Source organism: Phocoena sinus, chromosome 14 (genome assembly GCF_008692025.1).
Source record: "Phocoena sinus isolate mPhoSin1 chromosome 14, mPhoSin1.pri, whole genome shotgun sequence".
NCBI classification, from domain to species: Eukaryota; Metazoa; Chordata; class Mammalia; order Artiodactyla; family Phocoenidae; genus Phocoena; species Phocoena sinus.
This window is the reverse complement of record NC_045776.1, coordinates 23,982,265-24,008,292: the sequence shown is the minus strand read 5'-3', so window position 1 is coordinate 24,008,292 and position 26,028 is coordinate 23,982,265. Positions and strand designations below refer to the sequence as shown.

The window sequence follows — 26,028 nt, the reverse complement described above, 5'->3', positions numbered from 1 at the left end:
AATCTGGAAAATCTGATTTCCTCATGCTGGTCTCATTTTGCACTACCACCTTGTGGCGGGCCCATTTCTAAATAGGCACATTCATGACGGAGGGCAAGGTCACCTGTGTGTGGACAAGATTTATCTTTTTACAGACTGGTAATATCTCTGCAACCGAGTGCTAGTACAAATATAATTTTGAGCGGAAAAGGAAAGGAACATTTAAATGCCTCTAGCTAGATTCTCACTGACTTTATTTAAAATAATGTAAACGGATGCTAAGTGAAAACAGGACCATAATGGAATCATAGCTGTAAAGAAAACAATTTAATGCCAAATGCTGGATGCTTAAGTTTCTAGGTGAGAGACATTCCAGAATTCACTGTAAGCGTTTAAAAGAGTGTGTGCCTAAGCTTGACGTTTGTGGGTTGACTACCTTATCTTTCTACGTAAGCAAGAGACACCAGAGAGTTACTGGGAAACCGTGGCATCTTGTTTCATAGACCGAAGTAGCCTTTGGTTCATCCAGGAACATCCCATCCTCTGGACCTTCAAGACTGTATCATTGGGAGCAGAAAGGGCCAGGAGTGCCACACTAAGAAACAACCACCGGCAGGAACAGACTTGAAATGGAAGCTGGGCTTGCTCTGAGGCCCTCGGCTGACAGTGACCACACCTGCTGGGTGCTGAGGGCGGTGCACAGGGAACAGATGGCCTCTGCATCTTCGGGGCTTTTCTTCTTTAACTGCAGGAGCTGGGCTGCTTGGATCAGAGGTTCCATGGTCTCAGCAACTTCCCTCTGGTGCAGGTTTCTTCCCCGAAGCCACTCCTCCAGCTGACTTATATTGTACCTTAGACACAGGAAAAGGGAGCTCTGTTAAACCTGGCCTCCTACTTCACTGGGAAGAGCTCACCTCTTGTGTTTATTTTGCAGGCCAGCTGCCATTAGTGTTACCATTCTCTTCATCTTAATTGTCCCACATGGGCAAAAGCGTGAAAAGTACCTGGCGCTCGATAACTTTTTGTGTAAGAGTGGGTGCTTAAAATCAAGCCAAGACGAAGTACCTAAAGTGTCTGTACTAAGTTAATGAGGAAAAAAGGCATTAACTATATTGAATTAAAACTTAACATTTAACATTCGCAAACACGTTTGTACTTCTCTGTGAGCCTTCATGCCTCTTAAGTCATTAATTTTTCTCTCTGACCTATCCACCTCATGTTTACAATCTTTATATTAAAGTATGTAAATGTGTTTAAGCTCTGAACTAATTTGTTTACCGGGTCACCATCTCAGTGTGTGATGAATTTCACCAACCCATAAAAAGGTGATGGATCTGAGTCACATACCGACTGTGACAAGGACAATCAGTTGCATTTGGATTTCAGTTTCAGGGACGAGTGTCCCGTGCCCGACTGGGGCTGGTGTGTGCCAGGCCAAGGCGCCTCTCGTACCTGAGCTGCATGCCTGTGCTCCAGGAGCAGACGTCCTTCCTCAGAAGCAGGTTGTTGAGAGTCACCGCGTTGATCATGTAGAAGAGCTGCTTGAACACCTGCAGGATGATCTCGGGGTCCAGGCCCTGGTCGCACATGACTGTGTGGAAGGAATTCATCTGGCGGATGATGGCTTCCAGGCAGTAGGAGTTATCTCCATCCGCCAGGCTGGAGGTACGCTTCCGGTAGCCCGTGGGCTTCACCCCAGACAGACCCTGAATGCTCTCGTTCTCCAACATGGCAGACACTGAAAGAAAAGCATGATTAGAGAAGCTGCGTGTTCCCAAGGAAGATCTGTTTTCGGGTCACTGAGACCACACAGTACTCAGGGCTTTGGCAGTGATCCCACCCAGAGGTGAACAAGGTCGACATGCACTTGGCATGGAATTTCTAACCTGTTGATTTCTACACAGAATAGGACTTCCACATAGAAATCCTGGACTAAACCTGTGGACCACATTTTCGCGTAAATTTATTGGTGATGGGACAGAGGTAAAAGGCACGTACCGACTTAATTCTGTTCTGGCTTCTGTGCTGAGAGACCAAAATGGAGCAACTTGGGTGTAGTCATGGCCCAGCCACTGACCTGGGCCTGGACCCTGAGATCAGCCTATAGGTGTTCAAATAACTTTTCTCCATCAGCCACCGACCATGTAAATCTTAGGTGAGCTGGTCCGTCACACTTACTGCCCAGCACTTAACTACAGGTCAGGTACTTTATATTCAGTATTCCTTTTAATCTTCCAACAACCCATTTCCTAATGAGGAAACTGAGGCATGAAGAGGTTAAATAACTTGCCCAAGGTCACCCTGCTAGGAAGTGGCAGGGCCAGGATTTGAACCCAGGTATGTCTGATTCCAGAACTGATGCTGTTAACCATCATCTTACCTGAGCCATGAAACATCCCCAGTTCTCCCTGTCTGGTGAGAATAAACTGGCACCTCGTAAGAGTCTCAGACAGGAAGAAGGATTTGGAATGAATCTTATCCCAAGGGATATATTTCTGGATGGCATGTAGGACTCTGTCCTACTTGGAATTCACTTGTAACCTACTCGTGTTGTAAGAACCTGGGGAAAGAATTACTTACATGGTCCAGGAGACTATTTCCTCAACAGCCTTTAAGGAGCACAGTGAGTGATGCATATACGTGTCACACTTTTCTCGTGACTTAAAAAATAACTGCTCTGATTTCATGTTAAGTGCCCAAGTGTACTGCTTTGGACAGAATGTTTAATAAATATTTATTGCGTGAGCGTTTACTACTGTGTTCATTTATATGAACATAGTTAATGCGTTCCTTTTTCCACGAATAAAGTATATATAGGGGCAAGCGGATTATATCTTTTCACTGTACATGCATTTACACTCTCTGAATTTATATTTATTACTTATGGAAATTAGTTTGTTTTGGGAATAAAAATACAGTATATTACAGAAAAAGAGATAAAGGAAAAGTGATCTATACTCTCACTACCCAAGCATCACATGCTTTGACGGGCTGGTGTTGAAAAGTTCATAACCGCTTTTGAGTAGATGGCACACATCTCCTCAGCTTCCTTCACTGGGGAGGTCCTGGCTTTCTGGAGGCCGCACCTAAGATACCCGGTTCCCCAAATGTAGGGAGTGCTTACCCTCACTTCGGATCCCATGATGAGCGCAGGAGATCTCCCGTGCCAGCTTACCTATCATCGGCTGCAACAGGCCCTCGGAGATTTTAATGAGCTGCTGGTAGATCTGAATGGAAAGGTCGCTCAGCACCTGGCGGTATTCAGTGAGGTCGAAATTCGTAAGACAGTGCTCATTCTGCTTCGCCGTGTTCTGAGTCATGAAGCCCTGCAGAGGCAGATGGGTGCTGTGCTGAGGCTCCGTGGCCCGCCGTGCTCAGCAGGCCTTCTGGGCCTCCAGTCACTTTCTCAGTACCCTATTTGTGGGGCCCGATCAGGCTCTGTCTGCTAATATGACGTTCTACCAGACCCTGTCGGTTCTTTGAGGTCTCGGTGATGGCTCTTAGACTTGAGGGCAGTGTCAAAACTAAGCAGATAGCGGACTCAAAACTGCGTAATGAAAAAGGCCGCAGTCATTTAGTCCAAATCCCTGAAGTTTCCCTAAGGTAGCAAAGTGAAGGTTGGTAGCAGGTCCAGGGAAAGAGGGAATCCATGCTTTCTGACTCTTTACCCAATTCTCTTCCCAATATACCAAGTTACCCTAAAATATTAGATTATACACAGTCCCTAAAGAAGTACCCGGGTCAGAGTATATGTTTTTAAAATGAGAAATTTATGTGGATTCTATCACTGAGTATCAGAATTAATGGATGAACTGAAATGATTCCACAGCTGCAGCACTATGTCTTCTTAGCTTTCTATGTTGACAAGATGAAGTAACATGCAAGTTCAAAGAGCTGCTAATATCAAAAGGACTCATGTGACCAATGTCTCTCTGTATTCAGGCCAAGGGGAACCAAGAGCAGCCAAAAGGTCAGTGTTTTCAAAAGGGTAACTATCCCCGGCAAAGCCTCTCATACTGTGTCAAATCACAAATCCATTTTTAAAGAAAACAAAAGCAGGCAGAAGGGACTACCCTGGTGGCACAGTGGTTAAGAATCCGCCTGCCAGTGCAGGGGTCAAGGGTTTGAGCCCTGGTCCGAGAAGATCCCACATGCTGCAGAGCAACTAAGCCCGTGTGCCAGAACTTCTGAGCCTGCGCTCTAGAGCCTGCGAGCCACAACTACTGAGCCCGTGTGCCACAACTACTGAAGCCCGCATGCCTAGAGCCCGTGTTCCGCAGCAAAGAGAAGCCACCGCAAGGAGAAGCCTGCACGCCGTAAGGAAGAGTAGCCCCCGCTCACCCCAACTAGAGAAAGCCTGCACGCAGCAATGAAGACCCAACACAGCCAAAAAAAAAAAGCAAAAAAAAAAGCAAAAAAAAGCAGGCAGAAGAGGGGATAACAAGATAGCTGTTATTTAGGCTACATAGATATGGTTATGTTGTGGTTCAAGTCTTGTCCCTGGGAATATAAGCACGTGAAACAATAGCCTAATGTAATGGAGTTCTTGGTCCTCCCTAGCCCTATGTAATGTTCCCTGCAGGGTACAGACAACATTGGGTCAAGTGATGATTCTCAACGAGATAACCTCAAATGCAGTTCTCTGCTTAAAGTGAAAGCTTGTATATAATATCAGGGTTATGGAATAGAGGACATCTGGTTTGAAATGAAGCCCATGTCTTCCAATAATACAGTAAACACTATTTCTTTAATACTAAACCCACTCCTTTTCAAAATAAAAGCAGCTGTATCAAAGTTCTGATTCTAGGAGAGAGATGGAGTCAAGTGCCATTCCAAGGGTGGCAACACTGACTGGCATGGCATACCCTTTTATTATCCCAGGGAGAAGAGTCTGTGAAAACTTGTTCTGGCACAAAAGATGGAATAAAGCTTTCAAAATTGTTGCACTATATTGATTTACACTGTCTTGGCCTTGGGGAGGGAGGGTGGAGAGTGAGATATGTGAAAGGAAGGGGAGAAGGAAAGTCAAGGAGGCCTGCAGGGCACTGGGAGTGGGCAGTGCCTGGGACGAGTTGGGATTCTCACCGGAGAAATTAGGGTGAAAATGGGCCATATGTTACTAGGTCACTGGGCTGAATGCAGAGCACGGGAAAAGTTCTTTCGAGGGCCAGCAGTGGGAATGGTGAGTTCTAGATAAAGCTGGACCCTAGAGGTCCAGAGCAGAACATTAAGTGATGGGGTGAGCTGGGCCTCAGGCCAAGGAACTGAATTTGGTGAGAAGCTCGAAGCTGGGCCTCAGGGTCAGTTTGCACAGATGTAGTTCAGCTACATTGTGCCTCTTCCCTTGGACCATCTCTGTCTGTCTTAAAATGGACAAAGTAACTGGTTGGCTTAGGAGACAATCTGACATCCCAGACAATTGAGCTTTCTGCATTCACAGAAATGGGGCTCTTCTAGGACTGCTTCAGAAAATTAAGGTCACAGCGTTTTCAGGGGGAGTCCCGAGGGCTCTCAGATGATGGATGGGTTACGCAAATTCGTTTCCCTACAAATCCACTTATTCATTCAGGGTGCTTTCCAGGGGCCCTTGGGGTCATCGAGGCCTGCCTTATTCCTGCTTCCAGTGAACAGGTACAGAAGGCATGCCCAGAGCCTGAGGTCCCAGAGGGGCCCCAAAGATCTCACACCCTCTCTTCAAGGGATACAAAGCAGCTCAGAATGACATTTGGACAAAACAGAGATGCCTTCTATGACCGAAACCTCTGCCCTCCGTTCTGACCTGAGATCTGAGGTGCTCTGAAGTGGAACACGTGTTGCTGTGCCCAAGGAAACGAGGGCCTAACTGCTGAAGAACACGGGGCACCTCGACAGTGTTTAAGTGCACTTTAGGGGACTGGGTTTATCTTACACTCACCTCATCCCCGCTGTACTGCTTCAAGCAATGCAGGAGGCGGCAGGTATTGGACAACCAGAACGATGTCATCTCAAAGTCATCATTGTGCTTCTGTGAAAAGAAAAAGAGGTTCCTGGTTATGAGTAAGTGGTTCCCATCTGGTCAGATGCTCACCTGGTCCCTCCATGTCCACGTTTCCTTCTCTTACCCAGCAGGCCCCAAGCAGATCCGATGGCAAGCAGGCCCTTACTAATCACAGTCACACAGAAGACAGCCATCCCCGCGAGGCTGCGTGACTGCTCTTCCACTACCGGGGATGATGTACGACCCAGCCCTGGTCCCCGATCAGTGGTCCACACACGTCAGCTGCCTCTACAGCTGACGACTACAAAGCCAAGTGACACAGACGAGCTTGACTCCAGCAGCCCCGGGCTCTGCTGTGAGCACTGGGCCAGCTGGCCTGGCAGGTTCTCACCATCAGTGATCCAACATAAGGGGTGTTGGGGAGCACGTGGTGAAAGATTCTGGTATCCTGTTTATCTAGAGGCCAGGTGTCACTTACCTTCAGACCTGGAGATTTTGGAGAACTTGTGATCACAAAACCCAGACAGAGAGAAGCAGCGGTGAGCTGCTGTTTCCCCCGAGTTCCCCACACACCACCACCTTCGGCCTGGACACTGACCTTGAGGACCTTCTTAATGCCATTGATGGTGGAGGTCAGCAGGGAGTGCACCTTGAGGTCGTCGTTCACGTAGTCCGCGTGCCTGATGCACATGTAGAGGATGTAGGCAGGGAGGCAAGGCACGGTGCCCGCCAGCGCCTGGGGCTTCAGGTCTACCGGCAACAAACAGCAAGAATTAGATGTATAGCCGATGCTCGGGGCTTCAAGAATCTTGGCCTGCAATGCCAATAATTTTAACATTTTCCTGTAGCTCCTCGTGGGGGTTGGGAAAGGAGCAGGGGAGAAGCTGCCCTGATACACAGATTCCCTCTGACCTTGACTACCGGTAGTTTCAGAAACTAGTTAAAAACCCCAAACAAACAAAAATCATGTTCCTAATTGTTTAAAATAGCCTCCTCACTCCTCGTCCTTGCAACATGGAGGAAAAGAATCCACAGGTGGCTCCCTGCCCGAGTTTACACACGGTAAGAAGGGCCCGCGGCCAGAGGCCAGCTGGAGACAGGAGCTGGCTCCCTCACCAGGCGGCCGGGGCGAGAACTTCCCACCCCTCTGCACCAGCACTTCCCGTGGGGGACACATGGGCCCTGCAGCTGCAAGAAGGCGAGGCCGGCTCCCGCAGACAGAGCCCGCGTGCCAGGGGCTGGGAGAGCTGCAGCAACTTCTAGCGCGTCCGGCGCTCGGTTTGGCCAACTGCATGGCAGCGCCCGCCGCCTGGACAGCCTCGGAGGCAGCAGGTGAAGCAGGCCACTGACTGGCCACAGCCGCTCTCCCCTCCCCACGCCGCCGCCTCCCTCTTGGCCAGCAGTAGCCTGGCCACACTCAGGGACAGCTGCTCCCCCCTCCCCTCCCCCCAACTCCTCTCTAAACCGCCACCCCGTGTGCTCTGGCAGGACCGGAAGCGGCTGGTGGGCCTCCCCGTGAACTGCAGACTCCTGCTCAGCCTTTTGGTCCTTTCTTGCCAAAGCCCCTGGAGGGCCAGGGAGAAGCTGTCAGACTGCTTTCCATGCCAGAGGGGGCCTGGGGAGGCACAGACCAGGCTGAGAGCAGCAGTGTTTGGTGGGGGCCCAGAGCAGGAGGAGGAAAGGCCCAGGGACAGGCAAGATGAAAGGCGAGCACGAGGCCCGGGCACAAGGCCACGGGCCTCAGACTCCAGGCGTGCTCACTGCACCCCCAGGCCTCACCCCACACCCTCATGACCGCCACCCCCAAGCTCCACCCAGCCCAGGCCTCAGGAGCCACCTCTAGGCTTGGAAAGGCAGTGAGGGAGGCCACCTCCCCTCCACCTGCAGGGCGGCTGGGGGAGGGGAAGGAGCAACTCCTCAGATCTTCCGCCAGGGCGGTCGAGGGCCCGGGTGGTCTAGGGTCAGGGCCGTCTAGGGCCAGGGCCGTCTAGGGTCAGGGCCGTCTAGGGCCAGGGCCGTCTAGGGTTGGGGCTGTGCATGTGCTGCCAGCGTCTCCAGTGGGTACCCGGCCTCAAATACACCTACAGGCCATAATACTCTGGGTACCTGGTTAACATCTGGGCATCTTATAGGTTTAACAGATGACTGCGGATTGGCCTTTGGCTCTAATTAGAATGCCAATAACATTTATACAGAAAAATGTGTTTTAAGGCCCAGACTTCCAACCTACAGCTTCTGGCTTCGAGGCTGACCCGTATGCAGATTGCAGATAGCTTGTCCTGCCTTGGAACTTTCTATTGTGATTTGAGTCCCGTAGCAGCTAAATGGTAGCGTCTTGTGGGCAGGGACCATGGCTCTACTTTTCTCCATCGTCCACAGTAACCAGCCAACGCTGGGCCGTGATCAGTGGAATCCCGGTGTTCGTGTGGAAGGGTCTTTTGGAGCGAAGGTGACCAGTGCTGTGTGCAGGCGGCTTAGAAGATGAGCTGGCCTGGGGCCACCTGAGCGATGACCGTGGCGGGGAGCCACCCACTGGCTGGCACAAGCAGCCTCCACCATTATTATTCTTTTTGCTCTGATGCTCTGAACTTTGAGTTTCATTCATCAGAGATTAAAGGCTCATTCCTAACGGTGTCTGAACAAGATGCAGCCTGGTTAAGGAAATTTGAGGTGAACTTAGTAGTCAGGCAATTGTGGGGAAATTAACCTTTATAAAAAGAGCAAAATACTCAGCTATTAAAAATACCCAAAACAAAGAGCTGAAGCAAAACCTGTGCTAGGCTGAAGTCATGCTCCGTTCTTCCCGCAGCCCTTGGCCCAGTACTCAGCAGACTGGGACTTCGATAAACGTACACTTCTCTAAAGTAACATTTACCTCTTATCTGAACTCCAAATACCCCTGCAAAAGCTACCACCTCTTTGAATTCCTCACATTCGAGAAGGGTTTCGCAGCTTTAACACAACACTTTCACCTTTGTCATATTTCAAGTGTGGGGTGGGCGGGGTCAGTATCCTCATCCCCATTTTACAGATGGGAAAACTGAGAGACTGGAGAATGGAGCTAGTAGCTCAGAGGCCAGAGGACCAGACCACCAAAGATCCCTCCTTTTTTGGTCCAGGACTCTTCCTGCCGGCTCTGCAGGCAGCTGATGAACTGGGCTGAACACAGAGCAGGAAGGCCGGCACGTTGCAGCCAGATGGGATGTAAGACCAGAGGGGTCGGAGCTGGTACAACTGGCAAACCAGGCCCGGGGCTGGCAAGGAAAGCAGCTCCCCAGAGCCCTGCATGCGGCCCCGGGGGCAGCCCACACACTAACCCCAGCATCACTATCACCTGGGAGCTGGTCAGAAGTGCAGCAGCTCGCGGTGGTGGCTGAGAGTGGCTGGGGGAAGGAGGATGGGGGAGGAGGAAGAGGGCGGGGGTGTCTGTGGGATGGGGGGTGTGCAGGAGGTGCAGGAGGAGGGGCTGGGGGTGGGATGCCACAGAGGGCCTGACCTGTCACCAGATTCCGAATGAGCAGGGCCTCATCCTCCTTGTGGTACTCCAGCATGCCCTGGAAGTCCTTCTCTTTCCGCTGCACGGTGACCTGCCTGTTGAGCTCGTGGCGCCTCCTGTCACTCTGGGCCAGTGCCTGGGTAGCTGAACAGGAGAGAGGGACGGAGGATGAACTGGGACCTCCAGGCTCAGGCCTGGGGGCGGGGTCATTTCAGGTGGGTGGGGTTGGGGCCTGGGGCCCCAGGGTTCTGGGTTCTCTGGGCTGTCACACTCCTTACATGGTCTGTCCCTGCAGCCTGGGCCACACTCCAAGTGTGACCAGAGGAGCTTAGCATCAGGCACTGGGGGCCACTCAGGACAGGGGCTGGGGAAACACCCAAAATGGCAATGGGCAGGTTTTGGACCAGAGAAAACTCGGGAAGGATGTGAGGTGCAGGGTGTACAACCATCCGGCTGGGGAGCTGTTTCTCTTTCTCCACCCAGCTGTAAGAAAGGGAAGGAAGGAGGGAGAGGGAGGGAGGGGGAAGGAAGGAGGGATGGAGAGAGGGAGGAAGGGGACAGGACAGAAGGAGGGAGGGGAGGAGGTGGGGGAGAAGAAAAAGCCTGAGTGACCAGGAGTTTGAGAACTCTAGGAACAGAAAAGAGAACTCCAAAGATGGAGAAGGACATGTGGGGTATGGGGGCAACGGCTCAAGGCTGAACAGGACACAGCCCTGCCCTCCTACAGCCTCGTCCAGAGCAGCAGGTGGACATAAGCAGGTGATTAAACAATACCTATGATGGGAACTGTGACGTAGCTGTGTGGTGTCAGGACAGCAAAAGAGGGGACTGGAACCCTGAGGACGTAACTCCTGAGCTGAGGTGGAAGGATGGGGGGGTATCCCAGGTGGTGAGGGGACGAAGAAAGGTTTCCCAGTAAGGCAGGCTGTTTAAAGGGTGGGGAGTGACATGATTAGATCTGCAGCGGGGAGTCAAGGAAAGAGAACATTCTGGGGTTTCTGGGAGACTGATTTAAATCTCTGCCTGACCTCTCTGGGCCAGATTCCAGCTGGGAAGTTTAACCACAGAACTGACCTCTCTCCCTGACTACTGCAGCGTGGAGAAGGGCCCCCGTGGTTTGGGCCTTTATATTATGGAGCATTCTTTCGAACCAGAAGGTACTGCCTCCCAGCTTTAAGCCCTCTGAACGCAGGACCACAGGGCCACTGTCTCAGCTGCCCCTCCCCGCATAGCTTGAGTCGGCACCCAAACACCTGCTAGGTTTGTGGATCGTCAGTGCAGGTTCCGGCAAACTGAGACTGGGGGAGCTCCTGGGGTCTGCGTGATTGTGTCACGTGACTGCCCCGGGCAGGGGCGGCAGCAGGTGGGGGAAGTGGAAGTGTCGGGCGGGCAGGCAGTGCCCTCCCTGAGGGTGGCCGAGCACACTTGTGCCTCACGACACCCACGTTCACACCCTACCTTCCAGGTCCTGGACTTTTTTCATGTAAATCTTCAGTTGCTTTTTGAGCTTCCTCTCGTTCTTCTCCAGCTTTTCCACCAGTTCTTTAAGGTCCTAAAAGCAGAAGGAAGCAGCGTGAGAACAGATCTAATCCTGCCCCGGAGGGCGGGGTGGGATCCGGGGCCCAGCCGGGCTCACAGGCAGCCATCGAGGAGGCCAGGCCCCGGGTCCAGCAGGAGGTCCGCCCCAAGCAGCCTGCTGCTCCCCGGGTCTGGACCCATGAAGTGGGAGACGGGTCACAGTGTTCTCTCAGCCCGGACGGCAGGCTCCTCTGGGCTCAGGCGGCCTGGTGCCCGGCCCAACCCACAGTTCTCTAGGCCAAGCCTCCTCAGGTTGCCATGCCAACCACCAGGAGACCCTCAGCCTCAGGGTCCTCAGGTGGCTGGGAGGTGCCCTGGGAAGGAATGGACAGGTGAAGGCATGAGAGTGCAGCGGGGAGGTGCCAGCTGGACGAGCCTGCAGGCCAGCGAGGTTACCTGGGGCCCAGGAGCAAAACAGGCTCTTGGCCGGGGCCCCTCAGTGGCTGCCTAACTCCTAGCAGCCACCACCACAGGGAGAAAATCAGCCCCCAGGACCTGGAACAGCACTACTGTCACCTGACCCAGCTGGGCAGTGGAGGCAGGAAGCTCCACAACCGTCAGAGACACTGTGACTAGGAGTGACGCAGGAGACAGAAGCAGACATGTCCCTGTGGAACCTCGGAAAACATCTGGACCCCCTTTCTCCTTCCTCCTCTGCATGGGTGACATCCCTTTTGTGCCTCCTGCCTCAGGTCAAGCCTCCCCTACAATTCTTTTTCTGTAATACTTGTTAATCCCATGTAGAATCATACTTTTGGAAACACCATCTTCTTTCTCTTCTTTTTTTTTTTAACATGTCTTGCTTCCCCTACTAGCCTGGTAGCTCTCTGAGGACAGAGACTGTCTTTCATTTCTCTGGCATCTGCCCGGCTCCTTTGGTTACTGTCAGGATGGCCACCAACCGTTCCTCCCCTCCAGCAAGAAGAAGAGCCCATCCCCATCACTCAATCTGCCCAGATTTGTCTTAATCAACAGAATGTGGCAGAAGCGACCCTGGGCCAGTTCTGGGACTAGACTTTAAGAGGCCTCCCAGCTCATCCTGTTGGAAGTCAGCTGCCGTGTAAAGCAGCCCATGGTGGTCCAATGAAAGACGGCCACATGTGTGCAGAGAGCAGATCACGTGGAGGGGAACTGAGGCCCCAGACACAGGACTGGGGCTGTCTATGTCCTCCAGCCCCCTCCAACCACAGTAGAGCAGAGACAAGTCACCCCCACTGAGCCCTGCCAGAATTCCTGACCCACAAAATGTGGTTGCTATTCTAGGCTGCTAAGTTTTGGGGAGGTTAGTTATACATTAACAGATAAATAAAATAGCTCCACAAACACTTGCTGACTGTAGATTTCTAGACTCTCTACTCCTACCACAGGGCCAAGCACATGAACCTTGTCCACTTGGCGAAAGGCCACTCCCGGTACCCTTTGCTTCTAGAACGCGACCTCCCAGAGCTGGGCTCCACGGGGCACGGCGACTCACCAGGTTCTCATTGGTCAGCCGGGACAGCTCCTGCTGGATGCCGAACTCCAGCTGGGCCTCTGGGGACAGCAGTAGCGTCTGGCAGAAGGTCTGCTGCTGCTCGTCCATCTCCTCCTTCAGGGCCTGCACCTGGGCCTTGAGACCCTCCACCTCCTCCCCGTGCTCACGGCTCTGAGCCTGCAGCTGGGCCTCCAGCAACCTGCACCCGGGAAGGAGGGCAGGTAACTGGGTGGCTTGCGTCTGTGCCCCCAAGTAGGGGCCACACGTGGACACGCAACAGGGGAGCAGCCGAGCAGGGACACAGCAGCAACTGCATGAAACCAACAGGGGACGGACACGGAGGGGAGCAGGTCCACGGGGCTGGGCGGGCGCAGGCCAGCCTTCCTCGGGAGGACGGGGGGTCAAGGCCAAACGCGGCACCCCTTGCCTTAGGCCTTTTTCTCAACCACCCTCATCCCTTTGTTCTTTGTTCCTGAGCACAGTCTACTGGTCTGGGATTGAGAGACTGTCTCCATGTCAAAATATCATCAGCAGAAATAAACTTCTTAGAGCATCTATTCAATAAAAGCGTCCATGTCTGCCCGAAGTTCACAAGAATCTCCTTGCTAAGACAAAACTCTGGAGGACCGAACGAGCTATATTACTTGCATATTTTCCCTTTAGTAGATTCTCTGCAAGTTTTAGAAAGATCCTTTCTTTTTACCTTTTTTTTTAATTTCTGAATTTTATTCATTTTTTAGACAGCAGGTTCTTATTAGTTATCCATCGTATATATATTAGTGTATACACGTCAATCCCAATCTGCCAGTTCATCACACCACCACCTCCAACTCCCTGCCGCTTCCCCCCTTGGTGTCCACACATTTGTTCTCTATAGAAAGATCCCTTCTTTTTATTTACCTTATACCCACTTCATCTCTGGCCTTTTATATACATTTTTTCCCCAGTCAAAACAGAAACTAAGACTAATTGCAAATGATCTGGAGGGAGGTTTAAGATCAACTGATGTCATGACAAGAAGCAGAGAGACCTAGAGAAGATCTGGAGAAGGCTGGGGAGAAGCTTCAGGAGACTCTCTGGGCCATTCTGGGAGATACCTTCTATTATGAGGGAATGGGTAAGGAACTAAGGAAGGCTCCGAAGCGGCCTCCTCTTCAGGAAGTTACTGATAAGACTGTGATGCTGTCTTCTTGGGCGTAACTACTTGAACAAACTTTCATCAAAAGTCTCCTGACTTGGTCACCCCACCCTCTCCCTGGGATGCAGACAAAGACCGCGACGAGAGCTCAGCAGAGTCAGGACCGTGGAAGTGCCTAGGAGACAGTTCCATGTTTCTGCAGTTCTGCTAGTTCGGCTATCATTCTGGGAGGAGACAATTCCCACAAGACAGGAGGGAGCAAATCTACGAGGGAGCAAGAGAGAGGGGAGAGTCTACACTGGGAAGTCCCGGATGGAAGCGACCCCGTGTTCGGTCAGCTCCACGGCGGCACCAGGTGCAGTGCTTGGCCCCAGGGACTCCTCAGCAAAGTGACACAAATGAATGAAGAAATGACGGAGGGACGACTGATTCACCCATTCATCCCAGGCAGCATTACCAAAGGAAAGCAACAATGCGAGGACTGTGGAAAGTAATTTGGCAATCGAATCAGCATTTTTAGGGGACACACGATATTTAGATAACATACAATCTTGGCTACAATAAACTAAAAGTAATCACCAGTAAGTTATAAATTTAATGAGAGAAATAGACTGGAACGCTTGGGCTCTAGGAACTTTGACCGAAGGATTAGTTCCCGGGTTGCACGGTGAGTTTGCTGCTCGCATCTTTCTTATCCTCCATGTAGACTGTAGTTGGGTGACTTAGTCCGGGGTTCTGTGCAAAGTCGGAGAACCCCTGACTTAGCAGGTGAGAAAACTAAACGTGAGAGAGGTTTGAGGCCACTGCCAGCGGCAGATCTGGTTCTGGATCTCCTGAGGCATAGGGCTGTGCCTTCTTTGTTTTATTAATGCTTTCATTTCTTTATGTATTAAAGCGCATCCTATTCCCCCTCCCACCCCAAAATAAAACAAACTTCTAGATGGGACAGGAATTTGATCTTACTCCAAAATAGCCACTATAATACAAGTAGCAGCTAATATTTATTCCGCGCTTTCTACGTGGCAGGCACGTGCAAAGTGCTTCACCTTCATCTATTCCTTGCAATGACCTGAGGAGGTAGGTCTGATTCTGATCCACATTCTACCAGAGAGGAAATGAAGCCAGATGTCATGTTGCTCACAGGTGGGGCCATGTTTGAACCCACAGCCGGGAGACATGCTGCCTTGAGAACCAGCTGACCTCAACTTTCTTCTGCCAAGAAGAGAGGCTCTTGATACTGTAACGGGACCTCCATGATGTCATCAGCAGGCAGAACTCAGGAGATGATGCGAGGGGCACTGGGCTCCCGCTCCAGCCCGCCGGCATCAGGCCGAGGGCGCTGGGCACAGCACTCATGCCACCTCGCCCAGCCTGCTTCCTCTCCTGGGAGACAAGCCTATTGTTGGGAATCTCAAGTGCACGAAGCTATGTCACAGCCCTGAAAAGCCACGTGCTGGCAGGAAACGTGCGATGTGATCGTCAGGTTGTGTTAATTCTATGCACATTTAACTTCCTTTGCTAAGCTGATCACCCAGGGCTGATGGCCAAAAGGGTTACGGATTCAGGCTCCAGTAACAAATGGAACCAGGTTCACATTCTGGATGTTCTGCTCAAGCAGCGAGTTCCTCACACCCTGCAAGCCCCAGTGTCCTTGCCCTGTGAGTGCGTGGTGAGGGTCAGACATGGCGACCCTGAAGCACACTGGGCGCTGGGCGGGTCAGCTCTTATGAGGTCCAGGCAGTCACTGCAATGGCGACTGGCACACGTGCTGGAGGGCAGGCTGCCAGGACCCCTGTGCTTGGAGCACGGCCAGCAGCACAAATGCAGCCAATGCTCTCGACTGATCCTGCAGTCAGGATGGTCAGTGTGTAGCACGGAAGCGGCACAGACTCAGACACCCACAGAATGAAATTCCCCTCGTTCTGGAGAGCTGTGCACCTGCTGCCACGTTAACTCCCTCTGGTCTATTCCTTCACCTGCAGAGTGAGTGAGCTGCAGCCGGTGGTCTCTGAGGTCCCGGTGAGCCATCTAGTGCTACCACCTTGACCCAAACAAGCAGCCTTCACACAAAGTGACAGACGATGATGCAAGGGGCTACCCGCCAACACCCCTCCCCGTCTCACCCCCGCGAACTGTGCCCTTGCATCCACTCCAGCTGAAAAACAATTAAGCATAGACACAAGCGGACAGAACAGAGCAGACACAGGAAGAAAGGCACACATTTGACCTGGCAACTTGCTTTAGGCCTTGGTAGGCCAAGCCGAGCTCTCCATCTTCATTCAAGTATCCCCAATCCTCAGTCTTGCTAGAAATAAAGGACAGAAAAACAGGGCGTCCAGTGTAGAGGGAGAGAGAGGGCAGCAGAGAGCCCGGGGAAGAGATACTACAGCCAAGGTGTGGAAAGGCAGGAGGGAAGGCTCCAGAACACCCAGCTCCCCTCCTTTCCCTCCCATCACCAGCACCTCCTCCTGTGGGATCACTGATCACCCCAGGCCTGAAGACAGAGCAGAGGGTGGCACTTTTTCTGCTTATCTTTAGCATGGGCAGGGCAGAGGCATTTACCTGTGCTCGCTCACGGTCCTTCCCACTACCAGGAGGTTTGGGAAAAGAAAGGGAGAATCAGGAGAGATGCAAACAGGGCAGGGAGGAGAGGACCTGCGCAGGGTGGAAGGTGCAGACACTGAGCAGGGGCTAACTGTACAGGGCAGGGCCGGCGGCCTCCCAGATGCCGGATCTGGGGAGCAGCAGGGCGGCACCTTGGGGACATCTGGCTCCGAGAGGACAGGGAAGGAGACCACATTTTGCCTGCTTTGTAATGTGTGTTTCCTTCCTGTCACTTCTTAAGGGCAGAAAAGTATTAACTCATCTCAACTCCTGTCCTCACTGCAGTCTTGCATAAAGAAACAGTTAATAACAACTTTGCTAATAATAACCAGCATGATGAGCACTGAGCTTTCTCCCCTTAACCTTGGGACCCAACTGCATTACTCCTATTTACTCAGCTGGGAAAGCAGGAGGCCAGATGCCTCCTATTTGCAAGTTATTTTATCCTCTCCATTTGACCTGTGTTTGCCCAATGCCAGCAGCACAGCTCCTGGAGACCAGGCACATGTCACATACTCCCCCAGCATGGACCTCCCCCAACCCTACACAGCCCCGGGCACATGTGAGGCCCTCGAAGGCCAGCGGGACTGGGTGGTGGGCGGCAGGCAGAGCCCTGCTGTCCCCACTAGATTTCGGCCCCTCAGTCCCTGCTCCCAGAGGCCTCTGCTCCTGCCGGTTGGATCCCAGTTTTCCTGGCAGGAATCACGAAGCAGGAGCTGCGTTCACACTGCTTGCTATCAGGACCAGTAACCCCTTCCTATGCCCTGCTGTCAGGCTGTGTGTGAGGTCTGGGGGTGCAGCCACCCATTATACCTCCCCCCGGCTCTGCCTCATGAGGAAGGGCCCAGCCCTTGTGGGGCTCACCCAGGCTGCTTCTTGGGCACAGCTGGTCACACAGACAGCAGGCCCGACTCTGGAGTCAATGAAAAGGAGCAGAGGGAAAGCTAGTGATGAGGATGCTTTGGGAGCCACTCTGGCCTCTGCTTCCTGGTAATGCTTGTTCTCCCTCCGGCTGGGTGCTTGCCCTGGGACCTCACACAGGCCTGGCTTCTCCAGATACTGCCTTTGCTTGTAGACTCTGCCGGCCCTGCCCTGCTTAGCTCTCAGCTGGTCTGTGTGTCCCATTATCCTTGCCAATCCACACATAGCCTGGGCTGTGTGAAGCGGGGAGCCGATAGCTTAGGCCTTTCCCTTCCCAGCTGTTAACACTTACATTGAACTCAGGGCCTTTTAGCATCTACTGAGCTAGTGCTTTAACCCAGAGGGTGGGTCACTGGGAATAACTCCTGGCACTGTTGGGGTCATCCTTGGGTCGGGCCCAGAGGTGGGTGTGTCATTGCTGAAGGGGCCCTCGGGGATCCCTTCCTCCAACTATCTCATTTCCACGTATGCAGGGACACCAAGGGGGAGATGACCTCCTGACACTGACACCTAGGCTAGAACGCAGGTGCCCTGTCTCCCGGCCTTGGTCTCAAGCCCTTTCCTGCCTCACGCTGGCTGGCCCCCCAGACCACGAGGAGGGGCTGCCAGCCTCTGAGGGTCCCCGCACTCCTACGGCTCCCAGCAGACTCCCTCTGCAGGGGGGCACGCGTGTACTGCTGAGACCTGCTGTGAGGAAGTTAGCATTCCTAATTCTGTAATAACATCCAGGCATGGTGCACAAAGATTAGAGTGCTGTGCGGCCCAGCTGTCCCATGGGGCTCAGGACGTCAGGCACACTTGAAGACACGGGGAGGGGGAAGGGTAAGCTGGGACGAAGTGAGAGTGGCACAGACATATATACACAACCAAAGGTAAAGTAGATAGCTAGTGGGAAGCAGCCGCATAGCACAGGGAAATCAGCTCGGTGCTTTGTGACCGCCTGGAGGGCTGGGATAGGGAGGGTGGGAGGGAGGGAGACGCAAGAGGGAAGAGATATGGGAACATATGTATATGTATAACTGATTCACTTTGTTATAAAGCAGAAACTAACACACCATTGTAAAGCAATTATACTCCAATAAAGATGTTGAAAAAAAAGAAGAAGAAAAAAAAACCAGTCAACCAACTCCAGGCCCGTCTTTTGTTCCCGTTGAAGGGGTCTCCCTCCCCCTCCTCCACACCACTGGGGGCGAGGGCCGGTGAGGGAGCGCCCCCTAGTGGTTTGAGAAGGAAACCCCCAAACAAGCTCACAGGAAATTACTTTTTAAAATAAAGCTAAGTCTTGATGTAACTTAATACCACCCCATATTCATGGAGAACCTCCCGTGTATATGCCCCTGTGCTGAGCCCTGTTCCCAAAGAGGCCAGAGACACACACAAGAGTAAGCAGCGGGCAGAGCCTCTGACAGCGCCCAGGCAACGGCTCCCCTCTGCTAGGGAGCTCCTGCCTGGGCCAATCACCCACGCGGCCCCGGCCTCCTCCTTCACTGTGAGTGAAAGTGCTCAGCTGTGTCATGGGAGAGGTTTCTTCTAGATCGGCAGTATACAACCTAAAACTGGAAATGGCGCGCACCAGAAAAGGCCTGGGATAATATTACTTTCCCTCTGTGGAGACTGTGAAACCTAGGACCCAACGACCGGCCCTCTGCCCAGCGGAAGGACCTGCCGCCGCATGGACAGACACAGGCAAAGTTCCAGCCAGCTCGGTGTCCCATTTCTACAAAGACCGCTTTGTGCTCCATGGATGTTCTCATTTCTTTACTTCCCACCCAGATTTTCTACCCAACTGCCCAAGAGATTCGGGATCTCTGAGAAATGGGAGGCAGCAACCCCAATACCAGGAGCAAGAGGAATGCTGAGACCACAGGCCTGGCCACAGAGGAGGGAGCCGTTTATGGATAAATATGGTTATGCCATGGAATTACAGGAGACAGAAGTTGTGCTGATGGCTCAGGACCAACAGAACTTGGGGGAAGATAAGGGAATGATCACCCCCTAGGAGAAAGCTGAGAGCTTCTAGGAGCAGCTGAGCTGGGTCTGTGAGAGAAGCTGAGCAGAGTCAAGCTGCCTCTCCTTCGCCCTGCCCAGCAGGACAGCCTGCAGCAGCTGGGGCTCAAGGCCAAAGGAATCGTAAACTCTAAGCCACCCTAAGGCGGCTGCACATACCCCTTCCTGGTGAGACCAGGTCTCCATCCTCCTGCGCAGGCCCGTTAGGGGGTGAGTAATAACCCCAGGGTCAGCTGCCCAAGCCCAGGTGGCAACAGCAAACCTGCTCTCTGTGCCTAGGGCCTCATGTAGTTTCCCAGCACCTGCTGGGTGGAGAGGGCCTGCAAGGAGGTTTCTTGGGACCTGAGAAAAGGTCCAAGAATGCGCCCTAAGTCTTGCTCTGGAGTTCTACAGATTTGGGAAGGCTTGGGTGGAACGGGCCAGCAGCGAAAGGAACATGTTCCTGCAGCCAGACCTGAGCCCCGGCAACACCCCTGCCCCCACGCAGCTCTGTGACCTGGGTGCACGCCCAGAGGCGAGGCCAGCCCGAGAGCAGCAGGAACCTCTGTCTCCCAGCCCACCTGCCCGTCTCTCCCAGGAAGACCCTGATGCACTTGGCTCCAGACAGCCCTGAGAAGACGGCCTCTCCAAACACCCAGCCTGTCGGCTGCAGCCCAACTCTGGGGCACGGACCAGCCTTCTCTTTACCCTAGTTCTGCCATTTATAAAATGGTAATAACGCTGCTGGTTTCTCTTAGTTCCCCAGATGTGAAAATGAGAGAGCGTTTCGAAGCAGAAGTGCTCTACATATTCCTGTGGCTATTCTCAGAGCAGGCCCTCAACACTGGCTTCTCGCTCCAAATTTGAAAACAAAAGGCACAGTTGCAAAGGTCAAAAAAGAACTCTATAAACTATGAAAGTTAGCAAGTGAAAAAGTTCTGAACTTGGAGACCAGTACTCTTAGAGGGGCTGTGATTGGGTGGGGTGTGTGTGTCTGTACTCCCTCCAGAAACCGAAGCAAAATTCAGTGTATACGTTTTTCTAGGGAGACCATAGATTCTCCAATCGCCCCAACTCCAAAATCATCCCTGCATAATACAAGTTACATTTCAACCAGAACACTCTCCACTACAGGAAAAGCAACTCTGTCTTCAAAGCACCTTTGCAGGGAGCAGCCCTTGTTGGAAAGGACGCCCTCGCTGTCTGGGCTCCAGGAATCACATCCTAATCCTCCTGCCCTGCCAGCCTGCCCACTGCTGTCCTTCCTTGCTGCTGGGATTCAAGGAATTGGAAGAGAGACAAACCCACCAATGTCATTTCCAGGTGCGGGGCAACTGGGGCACTGGTTCCAGTGCCTCTGGCTTCCCTTCCCCGAGGCAGAGGCTCCTTTCTATACTTAACTCGGTTTCACAGGCTCTTAATTCCCTATTGTACCCTGGGTTTGCTGGGAACCGAATTATTTTAAGACATAAGAAAAGCTATTTTTATTTTATCACCATCATCATTATTGCTGCAAAGGAAGACAAACCCAGGGTATTAAGCATCCCCTGGGAAACCTATTCTTAGGTCTGGATGCCTAACAACCATCTGGATGAACAAAAAGGGGGCTGATGACAGCGGCGGTCCATGAAGGTCAGAAAGCTAAGCACACTCGCTTGTCAGCACCAAGTTCCCCGTTTCCTTCTTCCTCTTAAAAAATTTTTAAATGTCACCTGTGTTCCTTTTCCTTATTCACCTCATTTCTTATCTTCACCCAAGGTGATTTAAAATGACTACATCTTGACTCAGTTTTGGCATTCAGAGATTCACCTTCATTTCCTTCTTTCCCTCCTCTTGAAAGAAACTGAATTTCCTCCTGGGAAATTCAGGCCTGGGGGCCTGCTCAAATACCCTCACCTTCTGATCACCTGCACAGCGGGCTGGGGGCAGCCCAGCCTGAGAGTCTGGCCTTCGGATTCTACCTGGACTCAGTTACAGGCCCATCGTGTGCCTCAGTAGCTCAGTTTTCTCATCCGCAGAAAGAGGGGCCAGATGAGAAGATCCGGGAGTCAAAGCCCCGGGAAGTCCTCACGTCGTTCGGTGACACTCCCGCAAACAGGTCCATGCTGCACTCCCAGTGCTCACTACTGACAACTTTCTGGGTGCACCTGCTGTTTTTAGCAATTTTAAACAAATGCTTAATGATTGATCAACATTCAGGAAGAGAGACGGGTAGCCAGGGAAAAGGCCAGCTCCGGTTTTACAAGTGCCCACAGAGGCACAGGTGATAAGAGCGGCTGTAACCACACTGATGTTTACTGTGTGCTTATCATGGGCAGGCACTGCTCTGAGGGCTTTGCACGGACTAACTCGCCTAACCTCAGTCACCCTCTGTGGTAGGCTGCGCTGACCGTCCCCAGTTCACAGGTGAGGAAACAAAGCACTGAGCGGTTTGAAGTGTCCCTGAAGAGCTGGTAAGCGAACGGAACCCCAGTGCACACTCTCAAGTGCTCGGCTGTACTACCTCGGGGGCCCTGCTCTGTCCTGCGTCTCGGGGCCCCGCTGCCCCCCTCAGTCACTCTCTTTTGCCTTAACCCTGCGTAGCTCCCCCTTGAGGGGGGACCACAAGTGGGAAAGTTCTGGAATTTAGTCCAGGCTAAAGTCCAGGGAAATCTCCTTTTAGCCAATATGGTAGTGGTCGCATTCTCCCATCCAATCTCTGCAGTGTCTGGCTTGGGTTCCATGTCTTAAATGCCGGGGCACGGGGCCCAGTGTCGCGTGCGTCCACCAGCTGGGCAGAGTAAAGCTGGTAGACGGGGCAAACAGCTGGAGCAGCCCCTCCGATACCACTCAGGTGGGCTCACTTGCCACCTGCTTCCGTTTCAACGAGAAAAGTCGCTCCCAGCCAGTCCTTCCCTCTCGTCCTGTCAGACCTCTCAGGGAAGCTCCCTTCCCCAGTGCTTTTCAGAGGATCGGGGTTCGGGATGCTCCAGGGGTGCTCGCTGGAGTCCCGCTGATGCTAACATCAGGCTTCCTTAGCGCATGGGACTCACCGAGTCCGCTCCTCCTCATTTATCTCCTATAAAAACCAACACCCTGATGCTGAGTGCGAGGTCAGTGCCTGAGGAGTGGCCCTCACATACCAGGCTGGGCAGGGCTCCTTCCCTGTCGCCCCCTCCAGGCACAGTGACTGCAAGGTGGGGCTCACCTGTTCGTCTGGCAGACCCCGTGATAGGCCTCGATAGCGTCTTCCTGATCCACGTGCTTTTCACTGTTAGGCCAACTTGTTCTGGCATTGATGTTTGGCTCCTAGAACATCCCAGATTAAAAAATAAATAACTCTGGTTATACAAACAATTGTCAGGAAATGACTATACACGGAGGGAGAAAAACGAGCCTTTGGGAAAAGATAAAGGCAGCAGAAGGCTTCAGATAACAGCGGTTAATCCCCGGCAGGAACGTGACTTTTAAAAATCACACTGGGGGCTTCCCTGGTGGCGCAGTGGTTGAGCGTCCGCCTGCCGATGCAGGGGACACGGGTTCATGCCCCGGTCCAGGAAGATCCCACATGCCACGGAGCGGCTGGGCCTGTGAGCCATGGCCGCTAAGCCTGTGCGTCCGGAGCCTGTGCTCCGCAATGGGAGAGGCCACAGCAGTGAGAGGCCCGCGTACATGAAAAAAAAAAAAAAAAAAAAAAATCACATTGGGAGAGTCAGGGAGAATCACAGTCACAGTCAGAGGCCTGGCTGTGAAAGGCAGAGAGGGTGGAGGGGAAGTTGGGGGAGGGAGAGGCAAGGATGGTGTCCCTGGAGGAGAAAGCTCCCCGAAGGTGGAGGAGATGACTGAAATCTGTCTTAGTTTGGAATGCTGCACACTGAGTGCTGCCCACCTGCCCCAGCTCCCCCGTGCCCTGGGCCCACGCCCAGAGCAGCCCAGGTGGCCTCCGGCCCCTCCCGCCCGCTCCTCGATCTGTGCAGGAGGGGGAAACATTAGGAACAAACGCTAAGTTGCACTTGTCACCCTGGGAGAGCTGAGAGAGAGGGAAGACTTTCTTTACCCGGGAAACAAAGTAAATAGCAAGGGGCAAGACCTGAGGTGAAAAAAACAGGCCAAGGAGGCTGCTCAGGCCGTGGCCCAGGTTTACTCTAAGCCTGAGCCTCATTCCTTTTGAGCATGTTCCTACGGAGTAACTTCAGAAGATCCTAGAAACTTCCAGCAGTCTCCTGCGAAAAGTTATGCTGGGAGGACAGCAGGTACCTCGCTCTACTTTTAGAGGAGACTCTAAAAGACTCTGCTATTTTAGGTTGAAGGCCCTCCTGCGTAAAGAAACGTAAGAAAAACACCTCTTCCCCTAGCGTGGCCCCAATGCCCCGCCCTCTCCTCACCGAGCCCTTGCCAGCCAGGCGGCGCTGGTCGGCGCTCACGATCTGGGTCCTCAGGATGAGCACCTCCTCCTTGCGCACCTCCAGCTCCTCGTGGGCCAGCTTGAGCTGGTTCAGCAGGAGGCAGTAGCTGTCAGGGGTGCCGTGGGCGGCGCTGTGCTCTGAGGCTTGGTCGGCCACGGCTTTCCTCAGCTCGTTCAGCTCATTCTTCAGCTTCTTGTTCTCCGACTCCAGCTCCTGCCTCTGGAAGGCAGCCCAGTGACATACTCATCACTCCCTGGAGACCGGGCAGCGTCCCCGGGGGGCCTCCTCCTCCACCTTCCTGAACCACCTGCCCCGTCCACCTGGGAAGCTAAGAGCAACCTTCCGGTGTTAACGACGGGACACACAGTATACGTTCTGACTATGTCAGCAAGTGGTCAAAGCTGGGGCCCGGACTTGAACCCAGACCCCCAAGTTATCGGTGCCAAGGATCTGACATGATGCCTGTATGGTCGCAATCCTCTAAGTGATTCAGTGGGGTTCGTATTTCTAGGTGTATTTGGCTATGAAACCCTTCTTCGTGGAAGTGCTGGGTTAACAATTTTAAACATGCTGTTAACACAGGACTTCCTGGAACCCTAATATGTTAATGTATCTTTTGACTTTCCAAGAGAGAACATAAAATGCCTGATATCCTAAACTTATTTGTCTAGAGAGGCCTCCTTGCCGTTTTCTTCTAAGGAGCATCACATGGACTAGCGTTCTGGAGAACAGACCAAGAACATTATTTTGGTCATACGGAAAGCCGTCAATTGCAAGTGCTAGCAGAGAAAACACTGCCCGTAGACAGAGTCAAAAATACCACTGAAACTCAGTTTTGGAGTGTATTTAAAATTTTCTAGGTAAAATATTTAACTGTGCGTTTGAGATGAAATCAGATAATTTAAAGTCTGATAATTACACATAAATTGCTGACAGGGCTCTGGAATACATGGGATTCAAAATTTCCCACAGAAAACCAAGAACATGGATAACTGGGCACTGGTTACACATTCATCACAGAGCCACGGGATCACAAAGCTAGGAGGTCATTGGGTATAACCCTTTTACTTAATGAACGAGGAAGCTGAGGATGGAGCAGAGAAGGCTCATCCAGGGTCCTTCCCACTACTGCACCACACACGTGGTCCTTTCTGGGAGATTTGGGACCAGGCATGGAGACAAGTGATTCTGCAGAAATGAGAAGGGCCCTGGGGTGTGGTGATTACTGGTGCGTCTAGTTATTAAGTTCAGGAGTTAAGACACCACTCAGAGCCTGGGTGATTTTCCTTCTGCTAGCAGTGTGCACTCCCAGGACAAGCCAGCACTGCCTGATGAAGGTGCACTGGCTTGGAGGCAGGAGCCCTGGGTCCTCACTCTGGCTCGACGTACAACTTTGTACCCCTGGAACCTTTGCTTTCTCAGGTGTGGTTCAAGGGACTGAGACCAGATGGTGGGTGAAGTTTCCTCTGGCTCTGACCAGAGTTGAGTGGGCATCAGAATCCCCAGAGGGTGCGTTAAAACCCAGATTGCTGGACCCACCACAGAGCTGCTGATTCCGCAGGTCTGGGCTGAAGCCCAAGAATCTGCATTTCTAGCATGATCCCAGTGATGCCGCTGGTCCCAGGTCCCCTCTTAAGAGAACCGCGGGGATAGACCATTTTATCATCTTTAAAATGAGGGGTGAGATTGATGTCCCGATAGCCTAACAAGATCCCGTGTTCCTTTCCTTCCTCTGGGGCTAAGCCTCCCTCAGGAAAGGAAGCTGAAGGATGGCGTACAGAAAGCCCTGTAACAGGCATTTATCACAGCAAGAGACTCCCCTGCCCCTGGGAAGGTGTTAAACCTTTTAAATATCACATGAGAAAGTAAGTCTAATCAATAATTCAAAAGAGAAAAACCTACCTAGCACCCTCTTCTTATACCATTAGTGTGGCCCCAGTTGTTCAAAAAGCTGTGGGAATGACTCAGGGCTGTTCTCCTGAGCAATATGGCTGTTAGCAGAGTTATCTGCAGTCCTGTAAGTGGGACCAGGCTTGAGTGGCCCTGGCAGACTGGATAAATTCCCAACTCCCAAGTCTCTGGGAAAGAGGACAGGGGAGTGGGAATGCTCCATCTAACGCCCCTTTTCTGTACCTCCCACCCACCCCCACCCACCTGCCGCATCGCTGCAGTAAATGCGGGCCCGCTTGTCCTCAGACCTGAGCCCTTCCACCCTCCACCTGGCCACCTCCTGCTGGCCATGCTGGGAGAGCCCTCGGCCTTACATATCTCCATGCTGGTCTGGATTGTTTTTCAAAGTGAGTCCACTCCACTGGCACATTTTACTTTAACTGAAACTGTATCAGGTAGGTAAGATACATGTGACATAATAATAAATATGTATTTGGTCTCTGGCTCTGGTTCCTGGAAGAGCTTCTTAAACTCTTGTAACCTCCTAGTGTTAGAGGTGAGAGGAACATCTTCTATTGTATTTGGTCTTAGCCCCTGGTT

The 26,028-nt window shown here is 52.4% G+C and overlaps 1 protein-coding gene across 1 annotated transcript in view; it reads right to left on the bottom strand.

Annotated features, from left to right (window-relative positions):
- Positions 1-26,028, bottom strand: part of MYO5B (myosin VB) — a 382,234-nt gene that overhangs the window by 6,266 nt on the left and 349,940 nt on the right. The window contains exons 28-37 of the mRNA XM_032603558.1: positions 23,518-23,757; positions 22,341-22,441; positions 12,505-12,703; positions 10,911-11,004; positions 9,453-9,596; positions 6,555-6,706; positions 5,894-5,983; positions 3,155-3,305; positions 1,432-1,717; positions 656-830 (exon numbers count right to left, since the gene is read on the bottom strand). Coding sequence (XP_032459449.1) covers positions 656-830; positions 1,432-1,717; positions 3,155-3,305; positions 5,894-5,983; positions 6,555-6,706; positions 9,453-9,596; positions 10,911-11,004; positions 12,505-12,703; positions 22,341-22,441; positions 23,518-23,757 — 1,632 coding nt within the window. The remainder of the gene's footprint in view (positions 1-655; positions 831-1,431; positions 1,718-3,154; positions 3,306-5,893; positions 5,984-6,554; positions 6,707-9,452; positions 9,597-10,910; positions 11,005-12,504; positions 12,704-22,340; positions 22,442-23,517; positions 23,758-26,028) is intronic.